Source organism: Streptopelia decaocto (assembly GCF_964273445.1).
Source record: "Streptopelia decaocto genome assembly, chromosome: 10".
Classification (NCBI taxonomy): Eukaryota; Metazoa; Chordata; class Aves; order Columbiformes; family Columbidae; genus Streptopelia; species Streptopelia decaocto.
This window is the reverse complement of record NC_138665.1, coordinates 4204107-4223556: the sequence shown is the minus strand read 5'-3', so window position 1 is coordinate 4223556 and position 19450 is coordinate 4204107. Positions and strand designations below refer to the sequence as shown.

General features: G+C 41.9%; 1 protein-coding gene across 2 annotated transcripts in view; it reads right to left on the bottom strand.

Moving 5' to 3' along the window:
- The window catches only part of GRIA3 (glutamate ionotropic receptor AMPA type subunit 3), a 144568-nt gene that overhangs the window by 47525 nt on the left and 77593 nt on the right, over positions 1-19450 (bottom strand). For both annotated transcript variants that reach the window (XM_082061564.1, XM_082061563.1), the window contains exons 5-10: positions 14067-14120; positions 12537-12698; positions 9019-9186; positions 5701-5805; positions 4334-4441; positions 2991-3197 (exon numbers count right to left, since the gene is read on the bottom strand). In XM_082061564.1, coding sequence (XP_081917690.1) covers positions 2991-3197; positions 4334-4441; positions 5701-5805; positions 9019-9186; positions 12537-12698; positions 14067-14120 — 804 coding nt within the window. The remainder of the gene's footprint in view (positions 1-2990; positions 3198-4333; positions 4442-5700; positions 5806-9018; positions 9187-12536; positions 12699-14066; positions 14121-19450) is intronic.

Sequence of the window (19450 nt, the reverse complement as noted above, 5' to 3'; positions counted from 1 at the left end):
TAATAAAGGCATTTAAAATCTAATCTCCCTCTTGTCTTCCCAAAATGGAATCTAGAGGAGCCAAATATGACAGTCATTTTGCAGACAAGGCTCACAGGGGCATTAGGGGCAAAGACACTTTTAGTTCCCTAATAGAGTTTTAAACCCCTGAGAGATAAAGGAAAGTCAGCACGTAAATGAGGCGCTTGCTCCAAATAATTAGCACTTCTAGAGTACTTTCTTCTTCAAAGGGCTTTGTGCACATCCTTGTGAGTGTGCTACACAGCCCCCTGTCAGCGGATGGAGAAAGAGGCCAAGGGTATTTCATGATGTGTGCAAACAGGGCCGTGAAAGGGGCTGGAGGGCTGGTGAGGTTTGTACTCAGAGGTCAGGAGTTGTTCTCCCAGCTTACAGAAAGCCAGGTGGATTTCTGAGCAGCTTGCCAGCTCAGAAGTTCAGCTCAGCAGGACGGGGAGCTGGCTCAGCAGCGCTGGGCTGGAGGCATTAACCTGGGTCTGCAGTCAAACCTCAAGGGATGCAGCTGACCTTTGAATAATTGAGCACCGCAGCGAAGAGGCTTCAGTACTGAGCTCGCAGCACGAGCAGAGGAGCTGTTGGGCGCCAGGGAGGGAAACATTTCTCAATTTTTCATTAATGAGAAAACATTGATGAAAACTGTGCTTCAGAATATAAAGGAACAGATCTTTTTTGCAGGGGAAAATGACAACAGCAGAGCGGTTCTGGAGTTGTTTTAAAGAATGGTCTATGGTGCCTGCAAGGCTGTTTTTTGCTGGTGTGGAAAGGTCACAAGTACAGTCAGGTCAAGAGGAAGCGTCAGGGGCTGTGTTTGATGCTGTCTGAGCTAGGATTGTCCCAAGGGGCTGTGGAAAATGCAGCTGCAGCCAACCTGTTCATCACAGAATCCCAGAACAGTTTGGGTTGGAAGGGACCTTTAAAGACCACGTAGTCCAACCCCCCTGCCATGGGCAGGGACATCTTCACCAGCTCAGGTTGCTCAGAGCCCCATCCAGCCTGGCCTGGGATGTCTCCAGGGATGGTTCATCCACCACCTCTCTGGCCAACCTGGGCCAGGCTCTCACCACCCTCATAATAACAAAATTATTCCTTATACCTAGTCTGAATCTCCCCTCTTTCAGTTTAAAGCCATTAACCCTTGTGCTGTCACAACAGGCTCTACCAAAAGGCTGCTCCCCATCTCTTTTATAAGCCCTCTTTAAGCACTGAAAGGCAGCCATAAGGTCTCCCCGGAGCTTTCTCAAGGCTGAAGAACCCCAAATCTCTCAGCCTGTCCCCAGAAGAGAGGTGTTCCAGCCCTCTGATCATTTTTGTGGCCCTTTACCCAGATGGATCTTGGATCCTACAGCAGCTGCACAGGCTGATCTCATGTGGCCCAAGTCCCAGAGGCAGTGCCCATATCACACCTTTCCTCCTATAGTGCAGACAGTCCCTGTGCCCTGGCTCTCAGCAGTCATTTCAGGTTCTCTTTTGCCATGCCTTTTGCACATGGTATGATTATTTTTTTTTAAGCGAATAAACTCTTTCATTGCTTGCCACTTACAAATATATCAAAAGGACCCAATTACAGCTAATACTCTTGATATTTCCTCAACCACACACAGGGAAACTGAGGGTTTAGGTTTCCACTGCAATGTAATTATGCTTGGAGCTAAACTAAACCTTTGCTTCAGAGGTTCTTGATATACTTGTATTCTCTATGAGAGGTAACACTGGTTTTCCAAATCATGTAACTGAGGCATGGGGAGTTCAGAAGATTTGCATAATGTCAAACCTCAATGCAACAGGGAAATGAAGATACAACCCAGGGCTCCAGACCCCTGTTTACTTTCTCTCATCAGCAGATTAATACAATACTACAAAAACATTGTTGCTCATATAAAATATTTTGAAGTCAAATAGAGTACCAAGCATCAGGACTGACTGCTCCAGAATGAGAAAACTTTTGCAAATCTAGCAATTACTTTAAAAAGACTGATTCATTTGAAAAGAATTATCTCACCAAACATCTTGCAAGAACGATCATACATCACCCCAAGGAAGTTTTGAGGTGACTTTTAGAAATTACACTCAGCCATGGCACAAAAGGAGGCAATGGAAATACTCGCTTCAACTCAGATATTTTGAACAAAGGAAAGCTTGTTAAAAATAAACTGTAAAGAAGATTTGGGCGGAATCACAAATCATCTCATTAGCATTTGGGGGAGAAAAAAAAAAAGCAAAGACGAAATATCAGCTTGTTAAGTCTTTTCTGCAAAGCCAATTTTCTCCCCCTTCCATCTGGTTTATCTATATTCCAAAATTCTCGTTTTCAAAGAAATTTCTAAAATGGCAATTCCGGACTCGTTTTGTTCTTACTAAACAAAGCAATGTAAACCCAATATAGACACATAAAGAGGAATGCAATGAATTACACTTTTTCTTTTTTTGTCTGACAGTTGATTTTCAAAGCCAAACCCGGGGTTTAAAAGAAAAAAACACACATGGGTGATTTCACACTTGCATTGCTTCTTACCCTGAGAAGCAACCATGGGGCTACCTCAGTATTTGGTGTCTGGTCAAACACAAACTGACATCAGTGATCCCAGGAGGACCAACGCCATAGGATCAGACCTCTAATGGGAGGGAAACCCTCCCAGGCACTTACAAGACTGATAGAGAAAAAGGAGACATGACAAAGGCAAAAAGAGCCTATGAAGAGCAAACTGGGAATTCTGCTGCAGACAATAATTTGAAATTTGCCCAGTGCCACTTTTCAACATTTCGTGGACTCCGATTTAGAGAACAGCAGTAAAAAAAGTGACATTTTCCTGCAAGGAAATGATTAGAAAAGTAGACTATAAAAATGGCACTACAAAGAAATATCTAGAATTTTAAAGGTCGTATTCAAACACACGATCTTTATTTTGCAGTTTATTAAATCTGAGCATAACTTTTTATAAAGAACATGAAAATGAAGGTTAAGAGAAACTTACCCCATAGACCAGTTCACCCACCATGCCATTCCATATCTTAGTCTCAGGGTCCCTAGCTCCATATTTCCCATCTCCAACAATTGACAGTTTGTATTTTATTCCAACATGTTTTGCTATTTCAGAAGCTAAGTCTACACAATATCCTTCATATCTCTCATTCCCTTCTAGTTGTTCATGGTTTTTCTTATACATTACATATGGTGATTCCTTTGAAACAAAAGTAAAGATCAAAAGTCTATGAATGTAAAACACAGCTTTAAAACATACAAAACGAGAGCTGCTATTAACCTTTATATTACTGGCATGTATTTACAATATCTCCTGCTTTGGCACAGAAATTAGAAAGACAGACTTTTGCAGGTTTAAAATCTTTGACTGACCCTACAGCCACACATACTATGGATTTTATTGCTAGTACGGACCCATTGAAGACAACAGGACTATTCCAATGTAACAAAGTTACACTTTTGTTCACAGGATTAGGCCTGATTACACAGTCAAATAGCATCACTGCAGCAATAATCCAGGTTTTAGTGTTTAAAGAACTGACATACCCAACACCTACACCATCAAAATCATTTCCTGAGGCCCCAGTGGTCTAGAATGGGGCTCTGGTGGAGATATTTTCAAAGCAGCCTAAGGGAAGCTAGGCTAAAATCCTCAACAGGAATTTCTGTCACTAAATTCCCTTAGGCTCCTTGGAAAATTCTAGCTGAAATGCTGATCATATCTCACTAAATCCAGAGGAGTATCAAATACAATGCTTCAGGAGATAGCACTAAATTGGCTCATGCTTAGTAGAATTGCAACAGGCATAAAAGTCACAAACAATACTGTGCAGAGCACATCTGCCCGAGGCATTGGGGCTGCCACAGAAGAGCTTTATTCCTCTGGAAATCCAGGGGTACAGGTCACTTTTCACCCAGAGCCAGAGCCGCTCCAGCTCTCTCCAGGCTCCCCGTGCCAGCCTGACTCAGCCCACAGAGGCTGAGCTTACAGGAGCTGCGCCTGAGTGAAGAGTGTGAGACCTGACCCAAGAGCGGGAAGGTCAGATCCTGCAGTCATTTACATGCATGCATCACAACTTCAAGGTGAGTTCAAGTGTCTGAGAAGCAGCGAAGCGCAATGTCGAGCTCAGTGAGCTCCTCTTGTGAGGAAAGTTACTGATATAAACAGAGGTTTGCAGGGTCAAGCCCTCAGAACATCTCTGGAAGATGCTGAGCTTTTCAGTCACTTGAAGCCACACAGTGTCCAACGGTTGCCCCCGGCAAGGTGTCTAACACACCTCAGGTGCCGCGGGTCTTGTTTCCTAAACACAGACACGCTAAGAACATAAAACTTACCAAGATGGTAGTGACTACTATAGTTCTGTTCTCCACAGATGAAGTGTCATTAGAGGGCAGCTGATCCAATGCTGGCACAAATCTTTCATACTCATTCCAATAACCAGCCTATAAAAATGGAGATTATTACCTCATTACATATGTTTACAAGGACTCCGGTAGGTGAACATTTAACAGGAACTGTCAAAACACATGACTTTGTAACAGTTTTGCCATTAAAGGATTACATAAGCTTTAATATAATTTCCTTAAAGAAACAATGTTCTCAAGCCTACCTGCAAATAAATACAAGCAAAATCTAAGTGAAAATATATCTTAAATTCTTCCTATCTAAATTCACATCATCATGGTGCCTGTGGAATAGATTACCATGTATCCACAGCATAAGAATATACTATGGACAAGAAAATGAACTGCAGCTGGGGCAGTGAGTGCAGTCCGTGAAGATGTGCTGAGCCAGCTGCGCAGACACCGTCAGCCAGGCGGGCGCCGGGGCGCTGTCTGCAGGACGGGACACAAACCCTCTGCGAGCACCAGGGGCTCCCTGGCTTGCGCTGACCTTCATGCTGCTGTGGCTACATTGCTGTTGTGCTATTACACTGGGGTTTGTATTTCTGCACAACACAGAAGTAACACTTTCGTCTGCACTGTAAACAGCCCAATGACTGGGCCATGTTCAGAGGTATTTTGTTATCGCGTATGGGCAGAAGAGTTTAAGTAGTCTCAACAGTGACCGAGCAGGTTAGGCACGTATTGCCAGGTGAAATCAGGGGGATTTACATGCTTCAGCCACACACATTTTTCTCTATACACTCCTGAGATCCTGCTTAACTAATTATTTTTGAAGATCTGCCCTAAATTTCTTTTATAACTGGGATCTAGGCAACTATCCCACTTAGGATCTATATTTTATCTAGGAGACAAGAGAATGAGTAGCAAATCCTAATTAAATATTTTCTGTTAATTTCAGAAGGTTTCTAAAATACACTGGCTCCAACTTCACTACGTATCCGAGGCCTGTTATGGAGAGGAAGGGAAAGATGGAGAGGAATTTAGGAGATAGGGCTGAGCATGGGACCATGACAGCAGGTATAATGTTTGGCAGTGGAAAAGCTCCAGAAGGGTTTTAATGGAAAAAGTGGGGTCTGAAGTTGACATGGGAACCAATGAAGATATTAAGCAGGGTAAGGGGTTTGGTCCAGGAACAGAATAGAACAAGGCTCCTGGGATAGGACCGCCAGCAAGGAGGTGGAGCTTCCTCAGGGCCCTGTTATTACAGTGCCTGAGTGGTATTTCTGAGTTTCGTCAGTTTGTTGGAATAAATATTTGTGAGGATGTGAAATCTGGATGCGCATCTTGAAACCCACCTTCCGTGACCCAGCGGCTTTCATTTCATACACATCAATTGTGTAATTTGTTCTCCGCCCGTAGGTGTCGAACTGGATGTTCCCTGTCATTCCTTGAACTTGCACCTTAAGGAAATAAACAGAAAAAACATTTTAATAAAAGATTCACTTTATTTCTCCCTCGGTTACATTTTGCAGGAACCCACTAGCTCTAGCACAATTTTTATCTATGTAAGACTTGCAGCGCTTTTGACACAGCCGGTTATATTCTTCGTAACAAAACTAATCCAAATTCTCTCAGTTTCAGCTGTACATATTCTCTGTTAGTACTCAGCTGGTGACTCACTACCACAGAGTGAGCTGTATTTAAGTATATGTGAAATTAGCCTTGCACGTATATTAAATGTAAGAGTGATTCTGCCACACTTAGTCACGCTGGGTTCACTGATAACAGCACGCAGTATCAACAAGGCAGATGCAACAATTCAGTGCCATTAAACCCCTCACAATATGGTACAGAGTGATTTGCGATATGGACCAGAATCCCGTATCATTGCTCATTCTGGGAAGAGCTTTATTTTAAGCTCAGACCCAGTGTAGGAGAAAGGAATGAATGTCTTCTCTGAATGAGCACAGACAATTGTCTCTACTGCTTCTGGCGTTTTGGTCTCAATCTGGATGGATGGGTGTACAGACGGTAAGTCATCACCATTACCTACTCACATGAATCATCTTAAGGGGAAGTATAAAGTACTTTGTTTCAAAGAAATAATCTTCCTTATTTCCCTGTATGAAAGGGTGAGATATTTCCATTTATCAACACTGACAAGATGTCATCTCAGGAACCTGTGTTGGTAAATCAGCTTTAATATTTAGCAAAATGCTGTAGAAGTTGCAGGAATAGGCGATGGAAGACTAATCAAAGGGAAACTGTTCAGGGCTGGTGACTGATCTGATATTTATGGTTTCGAGATGGTACAATCAAATAAGTAGTGTGATTGGTTTATTTTTTTTTTTTAAACAGTAAGCAGATTTATATAATTTCAGGGGCCTGGAAGAATGTGGGAGTTATTCCTGTCTCCAGAAAGCTAGAGAGGTGAATGGGACTTTGCAAGCCAAACTTGCCCCTAAGAGGTCTTATTAACTGTGGACTGGGCAAATGTACATGTAAGGTAGCTGTCGTCTGACCTGCAGGCAGATGTGAGTTGCTGTGCTGCTTGTGGCCCTTGCTGGGAGCTGTGTGGCCACTGTGGCACGGCAGCAACTGTGTGTCTGAGCTGAGCTTGTTAGGCCGGCTCCATCCTGATGTGTATAGAGATGTGAGCGTTGTGCACTTGACACCTTTTGACTTCAAAATTTAATTTGTTTCTATCTTTGGTGGGAAAACTCTGCACTTTTCAAACTCCAGCTGCACCGAGGCAGGAAGACTCAGCAAGACTCAAAACGCTTCAGGCAGCAGCGTGAGGGGGCAATCACAAATGGAGCGACTATTTATAACTGCCCAGATCTGTTCAGGTGAACTGTCTGCCACTGATCTGATGTCTTAGGATCAGCTTTAGAAATACAGACATGCACAGTTTTCACGGCTGGAGGGAAGCAGACTCAGGTAATGCCTATTTCCCTTTTGCCAGCAGCATGACGATAGCGTGGCACTGAACCTTCTGCTGGCACAGGATATTTCAAAGATGCCTTGTAAAAAATATTCCTATTCGAGTTGTTGCTATAGAGTGGAGAAGAAACATTTTTAAATCAGAGGTTTTTTCCCTGAAGCAAACACTCAAGGTCGTCATCGGAAAAGAGGGAGAGAGTGTGATGGACAGGATGGGGTCTGGAAGGCAGCGTGGGATGACCTTGAGTACCGCTTGTTGCAGGTGTATGTAAACCTCACTTAGATGACTCTGAATTGCTAAAACAACACAAGGAAACCAGCTGAAAGTCAAACTTCTGCATTTTTTGCCAATCATGGTTTTGGCTTTGTATATCATATGAATTATGTTTTTAAAATACATTCTCCCAAATAAGGGAGTGCCCCAGAGCAGTGTTGGTTTTCTTTGTTGACATGAATACCTCATATCTCATTTATGGGAGTTTTATGTTTCGCTTGTAATGAAATTCAAATGGACAGCACAAATTCTTTAACTACTGTGAAGGCTGAATTTAATTAACTCCTCTTCAAAAGCGTGTAATGCTACATTAGTGAACGTGCAGTTAGAGCACTTGTTAGGAAGTGACATAATGGCATAAAAAGAGCTCTGGCAATGTGAGACTGAACCATCTCTCTCAATCTTAAGAGTGATACAATCTGATTATAACCTTCTAGAACTCATTATAACCTTCTGATATAATCCTTCCAATGTAGTAACTGAGAAAAAGCAGCAATTAAGTGTATGAAGACTGACCTAGGATTTGTTTATACCTAACATGGGCTTAATTCTGATCTCACTCACTCCGTTCTATGCCTACATTAATACAATTGATTCTAACAGGTTCGTTTTAATTATTTGAGCCAGATCAAAAGCAGACATATTCTTATCTCTTATATCTACAAAAATGTTATGCAATTTTTTTCTGGCTGTCACTTGCTATAATACACACAGCAGTCCAAAAAGAGCTAAAAATCAACAAAATTAGAGACATAAGTGAGGTAGGATCCAGCAGTAACGAGTGTTAGGGATAAAAAATAGGCCATGCAGAAGGTAATCAGGCTGAGTGCAAAGTTATGCCAGGAATCATAACTGGTTTGAGGCTAAATTGTGTCAAGGTTCAGGCTGGTGCTGAAATCCAGGAGTATTGCTATGACTGACAACATTTTTTCCACTGCTTTAAACCAGCCTGAGCTGACTTTTTACTGGCAAATTATCAAAATTGCATACATGCGTTTAAGTTCATAAATACACATATCCCTCCAAGATTTGCCATACACATGCTGAGGACTCAGTCTAGTTCTGTTAGTCAGACTTGCAGCCTCAGCCTGACTCTAGAAACCCTCCATACATGTTCATTTGCAAAACGGCTCGTGCTCACTCTCATGGGCAGCTCGGGTGCTACGGGGAGTCAGACTGCAGCTGCTCCGCTGTGGCCACTCAGGCACCAGTGCCACAGGGGTGTGATTTTGGCCAAAGTGTGAGAGCTGATTTGTTATGCCTTGCCCTCTATCAAATATTTTAGCCATCCTTTAGAGTTTGTAATTAAGTTTGGTTTGTTTTTTTCTTGAGGAGCTGCAGTTGTTTTTGTGAGTACAGAAACCCTGTGCACATGGAGCAGGATGCAACTCAGTCCCAGCAGAATTGCTGCTGTTGTGGAATATACACAATCATTAGCTGGTACGTTTGTCCTTACCATTTTCAGAGCTCTTTCTATATCAATTCCTTGGCTCCACGGTACTGCAGGGTTAGCCAGGCAGTCTCCAGCACTGCCTCTCCTGGAGACATCCACACGCTGTCTTCGGAGGTAACGGAAAGCCTCTGCTATGACAAGGACTGCATCATGGGTCAGTGCAGACGTATACTACAATTGATGCAAATAAAATATGGTGACAAACTGCAATCTTAGAACTGCCCCAGGTTTATTGGTAAAATACTCTTAGAAGAATCATGCTTGCAAGCTCTTTTGCTTGCTCTCCTCTCTGTCTTGGCATAGATGCTTTATGTAGTTTAACAATTCCATCTATTTCAATTAACAAATAAATACATTTTTATTTTGTATAGCACATAGCAGCAAAATAACAAAAACAGTTTAGAGTTGCATAAAGTTAAAATTAAATTGGAAACTTGCTCATCTAAATGAGGCCGCTACCAAATTCCGCAGTTCCATACTGGCCCATACCAATAACAACGAAGAGCTCAGATTTGGGTTTTGCTTGGAGTATTCTTTTTCTGTTTAACAAGATTGCCAAGACAGTTTTGAATTGAAGTTAACATAAATCATTTTTGTTAGGACCACAAGCCTGATCAGGTGGCATCTGTGGCAAGGAATAGATCAGATTACTTTTCTTAGAAGACAGCTAGACAAGTAATCACAAAAGACACTCTAGGCATTATGTCTCCTTGGTAATACCCCACCTGCCTTCTCTTTCTCCATGGTAAATCTGAGGAGGGTGGTGAGCTTTATGTTGCAGCAACTCTTCAACAAATCCCCCAGACTCCTTAACTACTTATTCATGTTGCTGTTGACTTCATCCATTCCTTGTCATACGTACCTGGTGACAGCCCCCAATGCTATAGATTACGTATCACCTATGAAATGCCATGAAGGTGGTTTTTTTTTTCACTTTTTTTTTCCACGTTTATATGTTTGTAAGGGGTATCTACATGTACTGGTGCACCTGCTCTTCTTTTGGCTGGCTGTGTGATGCTGTGGAGCTCCTGGCTCCTGAAGAACCTTACGCTGGAGTTAGTGCCAGAAGACATCTGCCCATGCGCAAACTAGAAAGGCAGAAATCCAAGTTTCAACTGCACGTTTGGCTACTCTCTTTGTGGGTAAGACTTATTAAATTCAGAAGAAGTTAATTCTATCCTGCACGGCAGGATAGCACAACTGGTGGTCTGTATTCCACGGGAATGTGTATTATCTTACTGCAAGCTCTTCAGTTTGATATAAAGCCTTAGGAAACCTGCACAAAATGAGGTGTGTCTGCATGTGCAGATCAAGAGAATCGTATCTGATAAAAAAGAGTGCAAGGCAGGATTGTGAAGAAGGTTATGCATCAGTCATTCTTGCTGAGTTTTAAATGACGGTTCATAAACTCCTAGAGGGTGTGTGGGGGGTGGTTCCTGCTCTGACTGTATCTAGGTACAGACGCTCTTTTGATACTGCTCACCTTTACCTCTGCCTGTGATGCTTTGCAATGATCATCCCATCTTTTAGTAAATTAACAAAGGTTATACGTCACATTCCACACAACACTCTAGAATCAGGCAGTAATTTTATGCTATTTGTTCTCGTATTTAAAATATTGTAATAGCTGTCCAATCTAGCACTACATAAAACTTACATGCTGATAATTTTTTCAGCAGACTGCATCCATTGTCAGTAACCTTAATGCGGTCCCTTCCAAGTCATGCCAAGAGAGCTACCTAATTTTCTACTTTATTTGAATTCTACTTATAAATGCATGAGCATGCAAAGAGAAAAAAGAGAGAGAGAGAAGGGAAAGGCTGATAAAATGCAGAATAAATTAAACATCAGGGCTTTAATCTCTAGGCAATTTTATTTCCTAATCAAAAATATTGTACATCAATTTTTAAGTATGCTTTTTGTCTGATTGACAAATACTGTGCACATTCCTATAATGAGTGGTACATTTGTGGAAAGGTAATGTAATCTTTGTGTTTGTAGCATATACTTAAGATTATTTTTTTAAGGATGAAGAATAATTTTTCCCTCGAGGTAAGTTGCTTTCAAGTGGAATAAAATCTTCTCAGGTTAACTTCATATATTTCAGAGCTTTTAAGATTAGGACGATACTTATCAGCGCTTCTGCATCACTGCTAGGAAGCTTTAGAAAGCAGGTCCAAGTCCTAGTCAACAGGGAACAATACACTAATCCAAGTTTTATGGGCCTCTGTTTGCTTTTCTTTGCTTCCTCTGAAATGCCAGCAAAGCTGTGGGATAGCTTGGGATTAAGATAATTTTCCTTCCTCACAGAAATCCCAGGGCTGGAAGGTTATGCCTCCAAAAGGCACTGGCCTTCTGGCAGCAGAACCGCGTAACTGGTTCCTATTCTGTCTGCAGCCCAACCCAGCGCTATCGCCTGCCCTTGTGCCCCCCGTGCATTGGACTGGACCAGATCTTTTCTTCCCCGTTGGCATTTTATGCTCCCCTGAATTTTGTCTTACTAATATCAAGATGTTACTCCAGTTTATTGGAGTAATTTTGAATTCCAAGTCTATTCATCAATTTGCACATTCCCTTCCAAATCAAGCAGGAAAGACATGAACTGTGTCATCAAGGCTGTGGTTTTTAGATAGGTTTGGCTTCCCTGAGATGGTCAGGATACATGATGTGGAGGACTGGACTCTGGGAGTGACAGAATTTAAGGCACCCTCACCCCCCAGCAGTCCCAGGTTTTATTCACTGGTGCACACTGATGAAAAAAAACAGGCCTCACCAAAAGAAGAAGAGCAAGAAGGAAGGTAATAGAAATATTAATAATATGCAGTGGTCCTATAAGGTTTTATTACTTCCATCACTAGACAGTGAATAGCATTCTCCTCTACTATAGAGATGCTGGGGCATAAAAAACCTGGGGTGTTGTTAACAGGTTGTGAGTCTCCTAATAGCAGTAACCTTTAGCTCACCTGATCTACGACAGTTTTGGTGAGCCTGGGACTTCCATTCAAAAAAATCTGGAAAATTGTATTGGTTGTGGATATAATATCCAGAGTGTTTAAGGACAGGACAGTGGTGCAGAATCACAGGTTTGATTGTGAGGGCAACTGTCAGCAGTGACTAGGAGGTGGCAGTGGCTCCTCAGTGAATCCTGAGCTACTTTATTTTGCACGTGAAATTCTCCATTAGCATTAAAATGGACTAGTAACCCATGGTTTGCATCTAAAACCTAACTCAAGAAGGTCAAGTTAAAAGGTTTTATATCGACTGCACAATAACAGGATTTGCAAGACCAAGCGTCTGCCTCCGAGGAACTCCCACCACGGGGACATTGTGTCCAACTAACAGCCTCTGCCTCCTCATCTCTTCTGGAAGGGCAGTGAATGTTGCAACATATTCTAAGTAGAGATCAATACCATACACACACTGGGGGTTAAAAAAACAATATCAAACCCCAAAAAACTGAAACAACTCAACAAAAAAAATTGTTAAAAGCAACTCCATCACTGTCACAGTAAAATAAATACCTTTAATGGTGAGTTTTTGGCTTCAGGGAATTCTCTTTCATCAAGCCTCACCCAGCGTTGCAGAAACTGTTGAACCATTGGGTTTTCATTATTAACAATCTGGAATCCAGTAATGTTGGCACCTCCATGCATTACTCTCTCCAGAACAATGTCTGTGAACCCCTGGGAGGACACACGTAGAACACAAGAATCATTGCCATCCAAAGTCCTTTTACTTTGGCTCAATTTACCTACTACAAGCACAGCACAAAAGAAACTGCTAATTTCCCTCTTGATAGCTGAAAATATTCTACCAAGGAGACAATTAGTAACGCAATTGGGATTGTGATAGTGGCATAGAACAGAGATTAAAATGTCTTATTTTCAGACCTCTGAGGTAGAAAACTGCCCTGTTGTGTTTTGGCAACGTGGCATATCATATTCACTGGTTAGAAAGAAAACAGTGGGGAAAGCTGAAGTATCATTTCCTATTTTCTCCATGTTATGGTGAAAACTGGTCAAAGACCTCAATCCCATTTGTACAGCAAAGTGCACACGAAGGTTCAGCGCTGGGAGCAGAAAACTGCTCTACACCCACATTGTTCCACGGAAGCGAAGCGCACACCGCTGGCCAGGCAGGTCTCCATCACAGCATCACTTAGCGTTTCACTCACTAACATAACGGTATGATTCTCTCCCACTCTGTTGTTATTTATACCTGAAGCAGCAAATTGGTGTCTTTTTGATTAGTATGACTTGATTGCAGTCATGTTTATCTGAATGTCAATGGTTACACATGCTAAGAGGCAACCCAGCATAAGAACCCCTGTATTTCTATGCACACGCTAATCAGTAGATATCATGACTGGTTCTTATAATGCAAGATGACACATCTTAAAGTCATACAGTACTTATACTAAATAAAGATATCTTAAAATTTGTCGTTTCTGCTTTAATCACACCAAAACATCGATACAGAGAATCTTATACTAACTGGGATTTCTAACTTGAGAGTTTTAGAAAAACACAGGACATCATAAGCATCTCTGAAAGTCAGTTCTAGAATCCAGAAAAGGCTCTGATACAGACAAAAATGTACAGTCTTGTCCTGGTAGGTGAACACATAAGCAGGCACAACTCTACAGTTTGAAATGCAAAAGAACAGCTAAACAGCCTGGCTGGTTTACTTTTATCACTTATTTTATAAACAAATATGTAACAATTAAAAAAAAATATTTTAATTTCAAATATGTTACATAGAAGATTATGGTTATCAAGTGTCTTATTTATGAGGATACAAATTAGTGGCAAACAGGTAATTAAATGATTATTTTAAAATTAGTAGAGGATGAGATTCTTAGACAAAAGACAGACCATAATTGAGTACAAATGACTACAAGATACAATTCCTAGTATTTACTGAAGTAATTTCTCAAAATCCAAGAACTCACCCATGCATTCCCTCTTTTGTTGATTGAAGCTGCCACAACCTGAACAGAATATATTAGCGTCTTAAACTTAGCTATGCTTGTAACGAAGAAAAGCTCTTACCAGGTTAGCTAACATGTAGTGATAGCCTCTAGAATGTTTGCCGAGGATTACAATCTGTGAAGAGAAAAATTACCTATTATTCGGTTGTAACAGGATGACCCTTAACCAGCCAGACAATATTTTGGAAGTCATCTATGCCCAATCCATGGGCAGCACCAGTGTTACAGATCTGTGGTTTCGCAGACACGACGCAGTCATTTGAGGTTTTGAAGCGCAGGGGCAGAGAACAAAGACTAACTCCCCCGGCTGAGCAGCCCCCGCTCGCAGAGGTGACCGTACCTGGCAAACTCACCCTTGCGATCACAGCGCCGCCCCTGCCGACCAGGTTAATTTTAGTTATCAGTTCAAGTATTTCTGCTCTGAGATGAGGTAACGCTCTGTCAACCCACTGGGCAATTCCTGTTTCCTTGGTTCCAGGGCTGTGCAGTGTTCGAGAGGCGGGCACGGCGCAGCCCCCCACTGCACTCATCCAGCTGGACGGGCACAGCGGGCTCGCTCGGCTCCAGGCTGTACAGGGGGTTTCCTGCCATGACAACCCTGGCCAAGTCGTGTCATACACGAATGCTTAAATTCCTAAAGTCATAAGCAGAGACCTTCATTGACAGCTTTCAAAAGGCCTGAAAACTTGTCACTTCCAGTGCATCTAAATGGACACATCTGACCTTACATGTTTTGTCAATATTTATTCTAAATGTGATGTTGTGCATCCCACCAAACCAACATCTCCCATCTTCCTTGATCCCACTTGGGTATCCCTCTGTACAAATGGAGTCATTAGATGTAACCGCTAAGAGACAAAACAGCAGCAGGAGGAGCTGAGCAGCTGGATCCTGTCAGGGTAACGGGAAGAGCGGAGACAGCACTGCTGGGCAAACCCAAATTCTGCCACCCTGTGTGCTTGTCCTCATGCCACTGACACTGCTTCTGCAGAAAGGAGTCAAAGCCACACTTCTCACATCTATGCAGCTGGCTGCTGGCTCACCAGAAACACCCCTTGTGCAAGATGATGCCACTGCATTTAGCACTATTCCCTTGCCTTCAGGTTATAATCTCAGTAACATCCATCTAGTCCCACAGCCATCAGGTGGGAAAATGTCCAGCAGGAAGAATTTAATGAACAATTGTGGTGTTTACATGTGTGCCAGGACGGAACCAAACTTACCCAGGCTTGCCTGGTTAAACTAATAAAAGTTAAAAATAGCAAATATAACGCTGGCGACCCACAAGTGTATCACCGACTATATCATACGAGCAGCTCGAGTGAACAGATGATGCACTTGGATGGAGAATCATCTGCAAATCTATACACTCCATACTAATGTACTTCTCCATGGTCACAGATAAATGCTCCAAATGCTGTACTCTAAAATACATCTTTTCAACATGACCACTTACATCTTTACTAAAAACAGATGACATTTGAGTCATTGACTTTAGATATACTGCTGAGCCTGTTAAAGTTCTTGATTAAATTACTAAGTTCCCAATTGCCTCTTTGGGTTGTCTTGTCCTTAATAGAGGCTATTTCTTTTAAATTCACATTTAATTCTGTAGGAATTTGCATACTTTCCGTAGTCTGAAAATAAATTGCTGTTCAGGTCCTCTTGAGAACTGTATGTACACTCTGCTGGTAAAAAGCATCTGCTTTCCTACACTCACATTTGTTTTCTATGGAAATGTGCAGGCTTCCTTCAGATCATCTGGTGTGCATGCTATTTGCATACTGAATTCTCTGTATGTTTTAATTTCACCTTAAAGGCAGAGATTTACTTTTAAAAGCTCGGAGACAAAGAACTTATTTAACAACAACACTACTCTTTATCATTTTAACCTCAATAACAAATAAGGAAGCTTTTACATTTCTATCCAGAAATGCGTTTATTTAAGAGAAAAATACCACAACAGATGAAGTCAGAGGCTGTAAGAAAAACATACGTGGAGCTGCTACAGGCATCAGGAGCAATACTGCAAACAGGAAATGTAGGACTCATTAGCATAGATCAGACTCAACTTCTGTCTCGTCGGTTGTCATGTCTCCAAAATGACCAGAAATTGTTCTGTTTAGTCCCTTAAAGAGGTCCAGCGTACTACAGATAAGCTTTAATTCAGAAAGCATCTTTCAGAACTGACCTGCCAGCATTTCTACTCACACAATCAACCATGCTAGTTCATAATTATTTAACTTGATTAACAATGTTTTTAATATTCAGAACACATGCTGTCCTACGTCTTAACACACACAACTCTCCTTCTCCCTTACTTTCCACCCTCTACCAACTGTCCAGTGTCTTGAATGGAGCTGCTGGATTAGTGAGCCCAGCAGGAACTATCACAGACACCAGCGTTGTTCCCAGGGGAGCGAAGGGATGGATAAAGCTTTTTTATGAAGAAGGAAAACAGGAGTATAACAAATAAATCTCATCAACTGCTTATATATTGTGACGCTTGTATAGAAAGTGGGATATTGAATAGTGGTGGTGAATAGAAAGCCGGGATTACAGGACAAGGATTTCACAGAGCTACATGTATTTGCTCAGTTTCACTTTCGAGACTTAATATTGCTTTCACCTTGACTGAGAACCAAGCTTATAAGATTTTATAGTGAACAAAGGAAGAGGGAAAAAAAAATGGCTGGAAACTATCATGAATAATTCAGACCTCTGATCCCACATAATTCCTGTCTTGTAGAGAAAAAGATCATAATGTCAGGTTTGATATAGAATCAAATGAAGTTTGTATTTTTAATTAACTCTTCATATATTTCCAGTTAATTAAGATAAAATCTAGAGGGAACATAATTGAAATGTATCTGGGTTTAAAATAAAAGTCAAATCTGCTGGCCAGCACCAGGCTTACTGGAAGTATAGACCTATATGCCAGATTTGAGAAATTAAGTCAGTATTGCCAATTTCAGTTTTTCATTTGCCTGGGGAAGTTATTTTTGAATGAAAGCATAAAGACAACTTGGCTTCCACTGCACCAGTCAGCACGATAATAAATAGGCAACCACAATTTTTTGCCTTAGCTTTTACAATTTTGTTGCAGTTTTGGAAGATAGCATTAGAGAGATTAACTTGCTCATACTAAATTGGTATGGAGCATTGTGATATTTCTAAGGCAATAATGATGATTCTCTCATGATGTAGTTCAAAGGATACACACCACCTAAGAGGAAGGACAGTGAAGAGGAAGCAAAATAAGTTTAACACTAACCTCGCAATTGTTCCGTCGCCTTTTGACTTACTCCCTACTCAAATTACAGCCGCAGCTCATTCCTCGTCTAAAGCAAGGATCTCTCTTTTGGCTATGAAAACCAAATGTTGAACTTAAAGGTGAAGGGAACATTATGAGGGGACTGGTGAACTGGTGGATGAAAGTCAAGGCAGGGAAGCCATCCTAAACAGTAGTGATGGAGACAGACCTGAGGGTTTCACTGGAATATTTCTCCAAGGACCTGATGAGGAACTAGAATGGTAAGAACAGAGCGTGGAGGTAAACAGGTAGTGACAGGCTAGAGGCAAGGAAAGAATGGGTTAACGAAGACAAGACTGCAGACTCAAAAGAAATCAAGCAACAAAATATCAGTGCAAGTTCGGCAGGTGGGACCGAGAATTCATACTTTCTTTTAAAAATACCAATGGTTTGTGTCTGACTAGTAAAAGGGAAAGCTAATTTTTCTTTTATGAATGGAAGAAATCGCAGAACGGGTGAGGTTGGCAGGAGCCTCTAGGAATTGTCTATTCCAACCTCCCAGCTCACAGCAGGGGCAGCCAGAGCTGCTCAGAGCTGTGTCCAGTTAGGTTTTGAGGTTCCACAAGCTCTTTGGGCAGCTTGTTTCAATGGGTGACCATCCTCACCGTAAAATTATTTTTCTTAGGCTTAAACAGCATTTCCCAACTTTCAGTTTGTGGCCTTGCCTCTTGTCACTGTGGAGACTCTGAACCTCAGTGAGATTCTCTGAGAAGAGTCTGGCTCCATCTTCTTCATCCCTTCCCATCAGGTACTTGCAGATGTTAATAACATCCCTCTTGAGCTACCTCCTCTCCAGGATATGCAACCCAATTTCCCTCAGCCTTTCCTTGTATGTCAAATGCTCCAGTCCCTTAGTGGTCACCGGGACCCTTCGCTGGCCTTGCTCCAGGATATCCATGTTTTTCCCATAATAGTGAGCCCAGAACTGTACACGGCCCTTCAGGTGCGGCCCCACCAGCACTGAGGGGAAGGATCACCTCTGCTGACCGCGCTAATCCCACTGCAGTCCAGGCTGCTGTTGGTCTCCTTTGCTGTGAGAGCGCAGTGCTGGCTTGTGCTCAACTCCCGTGCCAGGACACCGGGATGCTGCTCTGCAGGGCTGTGTCCCCGCCAGGAAGCCTCTGCCCAGTCTGTGCTGGCGCACGGGGTTGTTCTTCTCCAGGTGCAGGGCTTTGCATGGCCCTTCGCTGAACTTCATGAGGTTCCTCTCTGTCAACCTCACCAGCCTGTCAAACTATTGCAGCACGACCACATCAAACACTGCTAATTCAGTATCATCTGTAAAATTGCTGAGAGTGCACTCCATCCATAACCTTTGGATTATTAACAGAGAGGTTAAACCCCCTTAGGGTACTCCAAGCAGTAACTGGCCTCCAGCTGGCCTTTGTGTTGCTGATCACAACCCTCTAAGCCCAGCAGCTCAGTCAGTTTCAAATCCACCTTACTGCCTTTGTGGGCTTTGATTTTCAAAAACCATTGAAAAACAAAAGCTAAGAGGAAATGCTTGCACTTTTACCTAGAGAAGTAGCTATCACAATTTTGGCAGCAGTGAAAAGAAAGCTACCATGTTCAATTAATACCCATTTGGAGCTCATCTTCCCTTCATTTAATCAAAGTTATTTATCATCCTTTATTTACAAATGAAAGAAGAAAGAAAAAAAATTAGATCACAACAGTCCAGACTACCTCATCTGCAGCTCAAAACTCCAATATTTTATGCATCTATTAGATCTTTCCGTAAGATAAAATACTGATGCTGACAGTCAGTATTGCCACAAAGAAGGTCTAAAGATTTTTACTGTGCTTTTCATACCTGACAAGTGGCAGAAATATGCCACTTGAATGGAATGACAGGCAGAGATCTGACCTGCTGCAATGTGTCTTTCCATTTCAGCCATATCTGGGAACAATAAAGTAGTTTAACTCAAGAATTCATCTTTCCTAGGTTTTAAAAAGACAGCAAGAAAAATGAGATTTCCTATAAGCTCAGAGTAAAAAAGGATTTTGTTGTCTTTGTTGAGGTTATTCATGCATTAATTTGGGCTCCACTTTTCAAAAAGCCCACATTTCACTTTAAACATTTCTACTGATTTATTAGTACACGTGTAAGTTTCTGAGGACAGAAGAGCTTA